The sequence below is a fragment of the Epithele typhae genome (genome assembly GCF_022376455.1).
Source record: "Epithele typhae strain CBS 203.58 chromosome Unknown BXZ73scaffold_26, whole genome shotgun sequence".
Taxonomy (NCBI): Eukaryota; Fungi; Basidiomycota; class Agaricomycetes; order Polyporales; family Epitheliaceae; genus Epithele; species Epithele typhae.
The window spans coordinates 37,746-50,585 of record NW_025954217.1 but is presented as its reverse complement, the minus strand read 5'-3'; the positions used below and the strand labels follow the sequence as shown (position 1 = coordinate 50,585).

Below are 12,840 nucleotides of genomic sequence, written 5' to 3'. Positions count from 1 at the left end.
TGAGGGGACGCGCTCATATGAGGGGACGAGCTCATATGAGTGGCAAGGCGCTACAAAGTTCATATGAGGGAAAGACACTAATGCACTCATATAAGCAGCCACTTTTATAATATGTATAGGTGGCAGGGTGTGAGGGCACTCATATGTGTGGCTATGTGGTACATATAGACGGTAGTAGCAGGTATAGAGCGCCCACTCATATGAGCTTATCCGAACGCCAGTAGCGGTGTATGTTGTCATTGATATGAACACCAGTGGCAGGGTATTCTGTCGGCATGCGCTGCGAGAGCGACCGCAGCAATCTATTTGCAAGTATAGGCGCTCTACCAGTCTCCGCGCAGCAGCAGACGACACAGAAAAATCCGAGCCCGCAGTACACATGATACCGCGGGATTGATATGGCTAGAGATTCGGAATAAGGAGATTGAGGTAGAGGCGAGGAGCATCCAGCTCCATAGCAGCTCGACACAGTAGTCAATGGGGAAAAAAAGCCGGCGGAGCTAAGACAGCCACACCATGGCATGGGGATGCTCGAGAATTTGAATTCGCGCTCTACTAGGGCTCGGTGAACTGCTGAGACGGTACGCAGTGGATCTTGGAGGGACTTCAAAAATGGAAATCGGTGAGATAGTACAGTGTGGAGTAGCTGTGAACAACGGGGCGGGCCGTAGCAGCTCCCACTTGGGAGTTCTCTAGCTGGTCAAATGTGCAGTCGTTGTGGCAATCTAATCTAATCTCATCGGGTCGAACCGAGAGCGGCAGAGCTGGTCACAACCTGCGACCAGCCTGGACCTGTAACGACCCGCCGATCTATTCCGAGTCGCTCCAGCTTCGACCAATAACCTCCGGAACGCAGTGATTATTGGTGACATCCAATAAAGCGAGGAGTGGTCGGGAAGCGCCCAGTAGCACCACGTGAGGATGAGCTGCAGCAGCCCGCCACCGCGCCACCACCTGGTGCTCGGCGCTGTCCACGGTCTTGCCGGCCCTCCATCTTACGTCCACTCCTCTCTCAGCACCTCCGTCGCAAGATGGACAAAACAAAGTCAAGGCTTGCGGCCTTTTTTGACAACGACGACGAAGAGTCTTCGTTCCCAGTGCGACGGACCCGAACTTCTCTCTAACGCGCCGTCCCGCTCACCTCCCCTTCGTTCTCCCTCTGTGAATAGCAAAAGGAGGTAGACGACCACAAGAAGTCGGTATACACCCAAGGCACCGTCCGGAAGTCCAAACGCGAGAAAGAGAAGGAGGCCGCCGAGGCGAAGCGCAAGGAGGAAGAGGAGCACGCCGCGAAAGCGTACGCGGAGTTCCTCGACGCGTTCCAAGGAGAGGGCACGGACAGGAAGAAGGGCGCTTCGACGTTCGTACGTGCGGGCCAGGATGCGGGGGGCTCTGCGTATGTGCCGTCTGTCAAGCCCAAGGCGGACATGTCGCGCGCATTCGAGGATACGTCCATGGTCAGTCTTCGTGACATGCAGCGTGTTTCTCTCTTGTGACGTGCGCGTGGTACTACAGAGAGCTCCGTCTCCTCCACCAGCCGCGCCGAAGCCCAAAGGAAAGCGTGCCATGGACTCGTTCCTCGAGGAGATCAAGAGGTACGTCTATCCCCTTTGCGCCGATGCTTCCGTGCCAACCGCGGTTGCTAGAGAGCAAGCAGACCGTGAAGCAAGACTATCACGTCATGGTACGTGTTTTGCTATTACTACTCAATGAAGCGAATTTCTGAAGCGTTAATATCCCAGCTACACATGGAAGATCCGTTACTTCCATTGCAGGTACGGACATAGCGCACTGTGGTAGGTCGGAGCGCTGAATGAAGTATCGTATACAGCATATGAAGGTCAAAGTGGCAGCAAGGACAGGGGAGATCCAGAGGTGCGTTCCTGGCTCATACAATCGCAACAGGCCGTTCATTTCTCGCTACAGACCTCCAACCTTTTTGTTGCCAACCTCCCGCAGCATATAAACGAGCAGGCAATGGGAAATTTCTTCGCTCGCGCTGGCCCTGTTGGTTCAGTACGTTGTCAGATCTCTTTCATCTTTAGATATATACTGAAAGCTGATCTTTGCTAGATTAAAATCATGTGGCCGCGCAGTGACGCCACGCAAGGCCCTGGCTCGGACATGACCGCCACCAGAAGGAACAAGAACACAGGCCTCAGCGGCTTCGTGTCCTTCATGAAACGTCGAGACGCAGAAACGGCACTACGAGAGTTCGATGGGTACGATTGGGGTGGATCAGTCCTCCGAGTGGGATGGAGCAAAGCAGTCCCGGTCGCCGCGAGGCCGATGTATGGTGCGTTTATGCTCACCTTCGCGGTGTAATGCATCGTCCTCAAAGTCTATGCAGTCTCCAAGAAGACAATTTCTAGGTCACCTTCCAGGTCGCGGTCCCCTGCTCGCAGGGACCGCGAACACGACCGACATCGGTCATACTCTCGATCAAGATCCCCTCATCGCGACCGAGACGACCGTCGCTCTCGTGATCAACAGCCATCTCGTCGTTCTCGGAGCCGTTCGTACAGCCCAAGTCGATCACGCTCACGCTCTCGCCACCACCGTTCATACCGGCATAGCAAAAGCCGAAGTCGGTCACCCCGACGACGAAAGTCGAGCCCAGCTGCCCAGGTTTTGGAGGACGACGAAGTCACGGATGCGTTCATCAGGACCGTCGCCTCCGAAATGAGAGGTCACGACAAAGAGTACGAAGAGACGTTGCGGGAGCGAGAGAAAGCCAACTCCAAGTATGCATTCCTCAACAAAGAGGTAAAAAAAACTGCCTAAAGCACTGAAGGACATCAATGTTGACCTTGTTGACTCCAGCATCGGCGTTACCGCTACTACCGCTCGCTTCTGGACCGCAAGGACGCGCCGGATCCCGAGTTTAACGACGAGGTAGGATTGCCTCCCGGTTTCTGTTCTATTGGTACTAACATTGGTCCACAGGGCTACAACTCCGTGTACTCTACAGACTCGGCCGAGGAGTCGGAACGAGAACGCGGTCGAAAGCACGTCTTGGGGAAGCTCGCCCGCAAACGGTTCGAGGCAATGCTCCGTGCCCTATCAGGCCGTCGCGGAGAAATGGCGCGCTGCATGGCGTTCAGCCTCGAGCATGCCGAAGCCTCAGCAGAGGTTCGTCTTTCCCCCTTTCTACCTCACTCACTGCATAAACTGACCCGTCTCCTTCCCTCTTCAGGTCGCAGACATCATCATCGCCTCGCTCGTCGTCGACGGCACCCCGGTCCCGCGCAAAGTCGCCCGCCTGCACCTCATCTGCGACATCCTCCACAACTCCGCCGCGCCGCTCCCGATGGCCTGGCGGTTCCGGCAGGAGTTCCAGGCGCGGCTTGGGCTCGTCTTTGACCACCTCTCGACCATCTACCACTCCTTCCCCGGGCGCATCACCGCCGAGACGTTCAAGAAGCAGATCACCGCCGTCGTCGACATCTGGGAGGACTGGATCGTCTTCCCGCCCGAGTACACCGCGCAGCTCCGTGCCCGTCTCGAGGGCGCGGCCACGAGTCCCGACGACGACGAGGATGCGGGCCCTCTCGAGGAGGTGCGGGAGCGCGAGGCGGAGGCGGCCCCTGCGTTTGCAAATCGGTTCAAGTCGAGCGCGTTCAAGCCTGCATCGTCGGCGATGGAACCCGTGCCGACGGAGGAGGAGGACGACGACGACGACGGGGAGCCGATGGACGAAGACAGCGACGTGGATGGCAAGCCTGTGGATGACGACGTGGACGGGGAGCCTGTCGGAGACGATGTGGATGGAGAGCCGGTTGGGGACGACGTTGATGGGGCTCATATGGACCTGGACGGGGCTCCAATGGAGGACGTGGATGGGGCGCCGATGGAGGATGTCGATGGAGAACCCTTTGGCGACGTGGACGGCGACGCCATCGACGTGGATGGAGAGCCTGTGGCTGATGTCGATGGGGAGCCAGTCCGTGCGTAACTTGTCACCATAGCCACATTCGCGACTTCGTTCACACTCGTAACACCTGCGTGCACGACCAAGCCAGCACACTTTCAAACAGAAGACGAGAAACCCGGTATGCATTATGCCCCAAAGCCCGTTTCCATGCGATTCCTGTATATGCTATGTTAGATGTCGTGGCTATCATACCCTAGCTAACGGCCCTTGGGTGCATTACGCCTCCCGTCGTTCACGGCGCGGAGGACGGGGGCTGTTGGTGTTGGTCGTCATCTTGAGGATTGCGTCCTTCGCAGCGATAATCGCGGTCTCCGAGCCTGTCACAAACAGAAGCACGTCAGCATCGACGCCCCCACCCAGGTGGAAAGCAAAGCAAACACCCACCAACGATGACGATCGTGCTGTCCTCGTGGCTTACAGTGATGTCCGCACCGCTCTCGTTGCGGAGGCGGGCGACGTTCGAGCCCTTGGAGCCGACAATCCGCGGGAACATCGAACGGTCGGGCAGGGTGAGGAAGCCGACGTGGGTCATCTTCTCCGCGTGCGCGAGCCCCTCCGCGATGAGCTTGAGTGCGCGGTCGAGCCCGGCCTGTTCGCGCGCCTTGAGCGTCCAGACGGAATCGCCCTCCTCCGCGTCCTGGTAGTTGGACACGACCTGCCACTGCGCCTGAGCCGCCGCGCCAGCGTCCACATCAGCGTCGTCGATGCGCGCCGTCGCGGCGCCCGCGGGTGCCGTGGGCTGCGGGGGCACGGCGGGCTTGGTCGGCGATGCAGACTGCTCGACGTGCACGCCAGAGGAGCGGAGCTGGCGGAAGAGGTTGCCCTGCTGCGAGACGGCGTAGTGGTACTTGAGCGGGACAGTGACCGTTCCAGTGACAGCCTCCGGAGCAGGGGGCTTGACAGAAGACTAAACAGAGACGTCGTCAGCTGACTGTCCTACAACATTGAAGGTCGGACGATTACCTTAAGCTCCTGAATGGCCTTCTCGCAAGCAGCGCGAGGACCAGATACCTTGACCAGGTTGGTGGGATCGACACCCGCCAGGTCGTCGGTGTTTTCGGGCTCGCCGACCTGGTTGTACGAGCGCGAGCCAGGGAACTGAATCTGGGCCTTTGTGCGCTCTTGCAGGTCGTTGAGGTGCTGACCGCCGCGGCCGATGAGAGCGCGGTGCTGGGACTCGGGGATGTCGACTCCGAGCACGACGCGGTCCTTCAGCTCGGCGACCTTCTTTTCCAGTTCCGCTTTGAGCTTCGCCACGAGCTTGGGCTCACCACGCAGGCGAACCTCGTCGGAGGGCTCGCCCTGACGCGGGCTGTGTAGGGAAAGGTCAGCTTCACCATTCAACTGACAACAAAGAGTAGGTAGTACTAACAAGCGAATCAAGCCCGCCTGAGCCTTGGAGTCAGAGGGGCCGCCGCAACGAGAGATGAGATCCTTAAGGCCTTGTCCGCCGGCACCAATGATCGTGCGGTGGAACTTGCTAGGGACATCGAAGGTCGCCGTAGTCTCCTCCGACACTTGCTCAGAAATAGCGAGGATGGCCACTTTTGCCTCGTTGATGGCCTTTTTGGGGCCGCGGACGGTAATCGTAGCGTTGTCCTTGTCATCGGCCAGCTTGTCGACATCGATCTGGACACCGGACGTGTCCTTGATCTCGTTGATGGTGGCACCAGCCCTGCCGAGAATACGAGCGACGGAGCGAGCGGGGACAGTGAACTTGACTACATTGTTCGTTTCCCTCTCGAATTCCACAGCCTGAAACAGGTAGTTCACTTGACATGGGTAAGAGACACGAAGCACATCCACTTACATCCATGAGTTCCTGCTTGGCAGCGGCCACGCCCTTCCTGCCACCCTTGACGAGGACCTCGTCCGCCTTGAGAGGCTCGCGCGTCCTACTGTCGCCCTCCGCAGACTCACGCGGGAACGTGATCTTGACGCTGTACTTGTCCTCGAGTCGGATGACGTACTTCCCGCTCTGGCCGATGAGCGACGAATGGTACTGGTGCGGAATCTTGAGGGTCTCGGACGTCTCGTCCGCGAGGCGGTCCGCCTGTGCTTGGATGCGGTGCTTCGCCTCCTCGACGTTCTCCTTGCGGCCAATGATCTTGACCTTAGACTTCTGGTGCGAGCCCACAACGCCCTTCTTCCGCTTCCCGCTCTCCTTGAACTCCTTGTCCTCGCCCTCGTCCGAGAAGTCGATCTTGACACCGAGCTGGTCGCGGAGCTTGTTCACCCCAGCACCGCCGGCACCGACGATCCGGCCGACATACTCACGCTCGATTTCGAACTCGATCGAGTGTGAGCTCGCGATCTCGTCGTTCTTCGCGTCCTCGACGATCTTCTTGATGTGCTTGACGGCAAGGTCCACGTCCGCGCTGATGCCACGGACGAGGATGAAGCTATCGGTGGCTTGGCCGGCGGCGGACCCGTACTTGACAGAGAGCGTGTTGTCCTCGCCCATGAGTGCGTTGAGGTCCCGGCCGACGGCGTCGTGCCACTTCTTCTCGACCTCGACGATTTCACTCTTGACGTCAGCAGCATCGCGCGCCATCTTGAGCAACTCCTTCTCGACGTCCTCTACACTCTTCAATTTTTCAATCGGAGAAGGGGAGGCATTGGGGGAGGTGGGATCGTAAACCAGGAGGACCGTGGATTGTTCGGCAGACTCGGGAGGGAAGAAGACCAAGACGTTGTAGACATCATGGAAGCCCTTGATCCTGCAAGAGTGTGAGTTCTAGAGAGATATCTGAAGTGGTATAGAGTCACGTACTTTTTCGCGTTCTTGTGTGAGTTGATGATTTCGTGATGGAGCCAGTCGATCTGAACGTCCTTGGTCGCGCCGTATAGTTTGCCAATAAGAGCCGAGGTTTCGCTAACTGCCGCGTCCACACTGGGCTTGTCACCAACGATCTCAACGTTGATCGTTGTCGCGCGGTCCAGGATGGAGAGAGGAGGGGTGAACACCTGAACGCCAGGGTGCTTCTCGGCGAGTGTCTGGGCGTAATCCACGCGCACCATGTACGTCAAAAGCTGCTTGGAGGTCGCAAGGGGCCGGGGAGCGGGAACTCGTGAATGTACGCAGAGTTAGCCTTCTCCATCACGGCACCCACACCGTTGCCGACGTCGGCGGCCTTGGCCCAGAGAATGATCTCCTCGCTCGAGTCCTCGGGCGAAGGCAGGACGACAGCGCACCGAGACGTGGCCATGATGTCCTCGATGTTCTTCGGGGTGAGCAGACGGTGTTGGCGCTTGGGAAGCGACAGCTTGAGCGAGATCGTCTCGGCCGTGAAGTAGTCGACAGCAGACTTGATCGCCTCAATGGCGCGTCCAACAGCCCCGCGTTCACCGGAGACAGTAATCTCGCGCACGGCAACGTTGAGCTGGAGAGTGACGTCGCCGTTGGCCGCGGCCTCGATGGTCGCGCGGCGCGGAAGGAGGAACGGTAGGACGTGCTCGGGGATTTCACGCACACGCTTGACCGAGTGCCTGGAGCCAATGATCCCGTTGAGCATGTCCCTTGCTTCATACGCAAAGGGCTGCGGGCCGGTGATGGTGACTGGGATCGTGGGCTCCTCCTCTTCATCCCCTAAGGACGGGGTGCCGGGAAGGGGAGTTGCTGTGCGAGACGGGTCGTGCGAGGTGCCGTTTGTGCCGTTGGTCGGAGCGAGTGTATCACGGCGGGGAATATCGATCTTGACATTGGTCTGGTCGCGAACCTGCTTGAGAGTGACACCCTTGGGACCGATGATCATAGGGATGGTGGCCGCCGGTGCGTCCAAGACCAAGGTGACCTGCACAGACACCAAAGTCAGTCCATGGCGCGGGAGAGAGGATTCAATCGGCCTGGGGTCTAGCCAGAGGCTTCTTGCAGCGCGCGTGATGATGGGATTACCACGACGTGGCATACTCGCACTACACGTTGCGCTGCACGAGCCTCGACGCGTGACATAAATGAACCCCACTCTGAACACACAAAAGTGTGGGGTAGTGGTCCGGGAGTGCGGAGAGACGTACAATGGGGCTGAGGTGCGCGAGGAGGCTGCGCTTCGCCTTGTCCAGCTCTTTCTTGCTCTCGGCCTTGAGGTAGAACGTAGTCTGGCGCGACTTGGCGTTCGTGGAGGAGTCGAGCTTGACCTTGTACTGCGCCATGACCTGCTTCGCGATTTCACCGAGCGAGGTCGGCTTGCCATCCCTGCCGGCGGTGGAGAGGTCGATGGACGAAATCACCAACGAGTCCGAGAAGACGGGCAGCTTCGAGGCCGCAGGCTTGATGCGCGGGCCGGCGTTCGCGCCCCAGGCGGCAGAGACAGGCTTCGCCACCTGTGTGACGGGGGCGAGCGAAGGAAAAGCCTCTTGGGAGCTGGTGTCGACGCGACCGTTGGACGGGGCGACACGGGGCCGGGTGGGGATGTCGTCTGCCAGGCTGGGGAAGGGGTCCGGGGCACCTTCGAGTTCGTGCCTCCTCTACGGAGACGGATGAGAAGGGTGGGCGAAACGGACGGGCGCCTGCGAGAGTGGAAGGGGGAGAGACATACCTGGAGGTCAGCAGCGGAGAGAGCCATGGTTGGGGGAGTGAACGGGTGTCCGGAAAGCGCGAGGCCTAAGACGGGGGGACCAAGCGACGTCCGTGGGGAGCCGCAGATTAGAGATGAGATGAGAGGAGAATCCAAGTGTGCTCCTTCACCGACCGACGTGGGCCGTCCCCAGCCACGCCCGTAGGCGTCTAAATTCCCCGTGCGACTCCCCTGCCCCTTCCGGCCGTCATACTCACCATCTGCTCTAAAGCTCTAATGCTTATTTCGCAGCGCACGCAGCATCAGCGGACGTCCATGCCGAGTCCATGCCGGTCCATTATAGCTACGTAGTAGAAATAAATAATCCCTCTAGTCGCCATGCGGCTCAGAGATCGCTCCTCCCAGGGCCCTGGTCCTTCCCGGAAAGCCTGAAGACGCTCGTCACCGCTTCAACTACGCCAGAGAGCACATCCAACACGCCCTGGACACACTCGATTGTGCCATCTCGACAAGCGCGCACCCAGAAGGCAAGCTTCTCGAGCACGTCCGAGAACATGTCTTGCGGTGCGCCGGCTTGACCAGCGGGTGGTGGGTGGGTCGCCTGCGACTGTACGTCAGTGCTGGACCAGAAGCGTCCGTGAGAAAGATCGACGCTCACCTTTGGCACCTTGTTGATTGCGGATCGCGCAACTTCGAGGAGGCGCGCCTCTTCGTCTGCATTGGCCTCAGACCACATCCTGCGGAAGTTCTGGACCACGTGCAGAGACTCGACCAGACGATGGAGCGTGTTCATCAGAGCGACAAGCTCAGAACGCTGCAACAGGTTGACGTTCGCTTTAGGGCTAGAAGCCATGTCAGCATCACAGCAGCGTCGGACGCGTTCCGGACCACTCACTCTAATGCTTTCTCGTCGAGTTCGAAAAGGACCTTCAGAGCGGTCGCAATGCCGGTCGTCTGCACCTTACCCCACAGGCGGCACTTGTCGCAACCGACACAGTCCATTATGCGCGTCACGTTGCGGAAGTGCTCTTTAAACTCCTGCTTCAGCACGTTCGCGTTCTCGCCCCGGAATAGCACAGACTCGTCGAACCGGCCCACTGCGCGTGCGATGTCGATGACCTTCGTCAGGCGCTCGATCGTCTCAGTGTCGTCTTCGTGAGCGCCAGTGCCGCAGTAATCGTACGCCGAGAGGTACGGCCCGAGGCGTGCAACGGCACGCAGGAGGAGGATGGCGTCGAAGTACATGTACTCCATCCGCTCCGGATGCGCCGCGACGCGTGAGATGAAGCACTCGAGGTTCGGGCCCTAAGTGACAAGTCAGCCGCGCATCTTAACAAGAAAAGTCCAAGTAACAACTCACCCATTCACCAGTTGTCTGGTTCATGTCTTCATGGCATATATGCGTCGAGATACTAGCATGGAGCCCGGAGACGACCTTGTAGTACACTCTGCGCTCAAGGCACTGTTCTACCTTCTGGCTCCCTGTGTCTTCCCCCCTGAGCGCCTCGGTCATATCATCTGGCAGGCTAACGGGAGCGGGGTTGGGTGCCTTCATCAGACCGAGTTCCGACATGCCGAAGCAGTTCTCCTCGTAGATGGCTGTCCAGACGCGGTGCGCGGAGGGACCGGTATAGCCAGTGAAACGTTCGGGGTTCAGCGTGAGGTCGATGTAGTCGCCCTCCGTCTCGTCATCCAAAAAGCAGAAATCCGAGTCGCGGTAGTAGCAGCCGGGTAGTTGTGTCCTCTGCACAGTGCACCTCTTGAGCGGATGTGTCGCGTGCACGAAGTGACTGACATACCTGGTCCCCACGCTGGACTTTACTCAGCGCAGCGGCTCGCCAATTCTCGGGAATCTCGCTCTGCAAGGAGTAGCGTAAATAATACGGCTGGCTAACAAGAAACCAGCAGGACTCACCTCGTCCACAGTTGTGATACCACACTCCCGGTTCATGCAGAGGCCATTTTCCTGCCAGTACGGACAGTCGCGATACAAATCCGCGCGGAAGTACTTGAAAAATGGTGTCTCGACAAGGGCGTGCACTTCTTCATAGAGTGTGTCCGCGACGCTCTCCATCGTCTCGAAGTCGCATTGGGTCATCTCGATCGGTCCCGTTGGCTATTTCGTGCAAGCGAACGCGAATCCCTTCAGCACTCGTGTTCGACACCCAGAAGACGGGGGAAGGCGTAGAGAGGGGCATTAGGGCGCAAAGAACATGGTACTCACGAACTGTTTGCATGATGGGTCCGAGGCGGGCTCATGCTCGAGCACGGACTTCACTTGCGGACTCCGCCCTGCGCCTTCGCCGAGGAACGTCTCCTGGGACCCCGACGCATCCGCGCTTGCGACAAGCGGATCAAGAAGGGAGGCAAAGAGGAGAGCGTACACCGAACGCGAGAGCATTTGGCCGAATACAAGTTATTGCGCTGCCGGCTCGCGTGAGGTCGAGTGGGCGAGTGGAGTTCGTTTGTGTGCGCGCAGAAGAGTTGTGAAGGGCGCGGGAGGGTGAACTTATAGTGTTGATGGAGATGGAAGGGTAAGCAAAGGAGCGGCTAGGGACGCTGCGATGTGTCAGACACGTCGGGCAGGGGACGGGGGAATCCAAGGATATGTACATTCGTCGGGCCACGTTGGCGCGAGAAAGCAACGCGCTCTGATCTCCCCGCGCCGACCGCCCGCCCAAGCCTCCGCCGCCTCGTCCCACGCTCTGGGAGGTTCCAGCCACTTCCGCTCGCACTCGACGCCTCTCGGCCGCCAGCCTACACCTCGCTCATCTCCGCTCTCCTCACCCGTCTCGGTCGAGACGTTCAGGACGCCATCCAGTGCATAGCCTCGCGCGGGCGGTGTGCGATGTCATACCGCTCCGTGCGAGTAACGACGACTTGAATGGGGTCTCAAGCGCTCAAGAGCATGTACTCCGGTTCAACCCCAAGGTGGTGCGTTTGACACTGGTCTAACAACAACCAAGTCTTTCTGGTAAGTTGCAATATTTTTTCGTGCCATGTTCAGAACTAAATCATTGCAAGGCATGCTATAGATCTCTCTCTCTTCAAGTACTCAGATCGTTACCAAACAGTCACCATCGGCACAGGTATCGTCATCAGTCTTGTCTGCTGGTTCTGAAGTCTTTGCGCCTGAATACTTCACCGTCGCGAACAGTGTTATGTAAACCTCGTACAGCAGCTCTGAGGCATACGTTTTGTTGCTGAGTTTTGAACTTCTCCCAGGTCAGCTTCTCTGCACCACGTTCTCCCTATTCCCTGTGATCATCCGTGGCCACAATGTCCACCAGCGTACATCTCATCCCTAACGAGCTTCTGTTTCTTTTCGCGACCGAGGATCGGCTTCAGGACGGCCGGACGATGACTCTCCCTTCAGATACTTCAGAAAGCCGCCTCTAAACTGCTCACCCTCACGCACGTTAGTGGAGGGTGGAGCGCAAGACGGATCGCTTTTGGAAGGCCTATTCGCGACACGGGCGCATTCCATCTCTCTTGTTTTACATGAACAGGCTTCAGGATCACTAGCGAGGGAGATTATGGCTCGACTGGAGCTGACGCTCCTCGGTAGCCGACCTCACGCGGTTTCCCGGATCTCGAGGTTTTCAATGTCAAACTCCAGCACGGTGTAGATCGTCATGCATCATGTTCAACAGACCTGTGTCACCTCTCCCCGAGCGCTTATAATCGGAGGACCCCGTCGGCGGTGTCCGTTCCTAACCTCATCCACCTGCACCAGTCGTTCTGGTGCTCGGTACGGACACCGGGGGAAAATATCCTTGCTGTTCTCGCACGCACTCCGTCGCTCCAACACCTCTAGCTCGACGACGTTGAGAAACCACTAGTCGACAACGCCGTCACCGTCGACGTCGTCCCATTTCCGTTGGATCACACCAACTGCGTGGAAGACGCTCTGCTGCTTCTCATCCTCCTCGAGTATCCGCTTTTCGATTTGGTCTGGCACCACGGCAACTACGTCTTCGACGATCTCAAGACCCCCCTGTGATCCTCTTCGAGCACGTCTCCTTCCTTCCCAAGGATGCGTCATCCCAACTCCAAGCGTTCGCCCCGCGGGTTACATTCAGGAACATCTACCCTCTTCTTCGATCTTCGGAGCCATCTGTGGTTGAATTCGACTCGGATCAAACCCCCACTTCACCGGACTCACAACCCTCTTCCGGCTGGAAGGCGACGAAGGTCACAACACGACCTGCTACTCCTGTGTCTTACGCGGCCTGCCTCTCTCGAACCCTGTCCAACACGCCGTGTCCTCCCGCTCGACATGTTCTGCCACTACTTCCCGTACCTTCCTGCGCGGGCCCTTCCCCCCTCTCGAGAATGGTGACCCACAAGGATTTCGGATTCTCCGCATGAGCCACCGAACCAGTTCGA

General features: G+C 58.4%; 3 protein-coding genes across 3 annotated transcripts; 1 reads left to right on the top strand and 2 right to left on the bottom strand.

Moving 5' to 3' along the window:
• Nucleotides 1-1,031: 1,031 nt before the first annotated feature.
• On the top strand, nt 1,032-3,955 carry BXZ73DRAFT_47369 (uncharacterized protein; the record flags this gene model as incomplete). The annotated part of the gene is made up of 11 exons (XM_048019867.1): nt 1,032-1,097; nt 1,170-1,467; nt 1,520-1,595; nt 1,647-1,690; nt 1,808-1,875; nt 1,927-2,016; nt 2,074-2,319; nt 2,359-2,766; nt 2,824-2,895; nt 2,947-3,132; nt 3,197-3,955. The coding sequence occupies 11 exons, from the start codon at nt 1,032-1,034 to the stop codon at nt 3,953-3,955; spliced, it is 2,313 nt and encodes a 770-aa protein (XP_047877536.1).
• A 195-nt stretch (nt 3,956-4,150) lies between these two features.
• BXZ73DRAFT_101653 (uncharacterized protein) lies at nt 4,151-8,499 on the bottom strand (the record flags this gene model as incomplete). The annotated part of the gene is made up of 9 exons (XM_048014969.1): nt 4,151-4,251; nt 4,319-4,841; nt 4,898-5,246; nt 5,307-5,689; nt 5,745-6,654; nt 6,708-6,970; nt 7,048-7,728; nt 7,952-8,401; nt 8,473-8,499. 9 exons carry the CDS (start codon nt 8,497-8,499, stop codon nt 4,151-4,153), a joined length of 3,687 nt encoding a protein of 1,228 aa, XP_047877535.1.
• Nucleotides 8,500-8,836: 337 nt separating this feature from the next.
• On the bottom strand, nt 8,837-10,852 carry BXZ73DRAFT_90150 (endoplasmic oxidoreductin; the record flags this gene model as incomplete). Its single annotated transcript, XM_048025529.1, has 7 exons — nt 8,837-9,052; nt 9,110-9,293; nt 9,347-9,756; nt 9,812-10,195; nt 10,251-10,310; nt 10,367-10,567; nt 10,676-10,852. 7 exons carry the CDS (start codon nt 10,850-10,852, stop codon nt 8,837-8,839), a joined length of 1,632 nt encoding a protein of 543 aa, XP_047877534.1.
• Nucleotides 10,853-12,840: the final 1,988 nt, after the last annotated feature.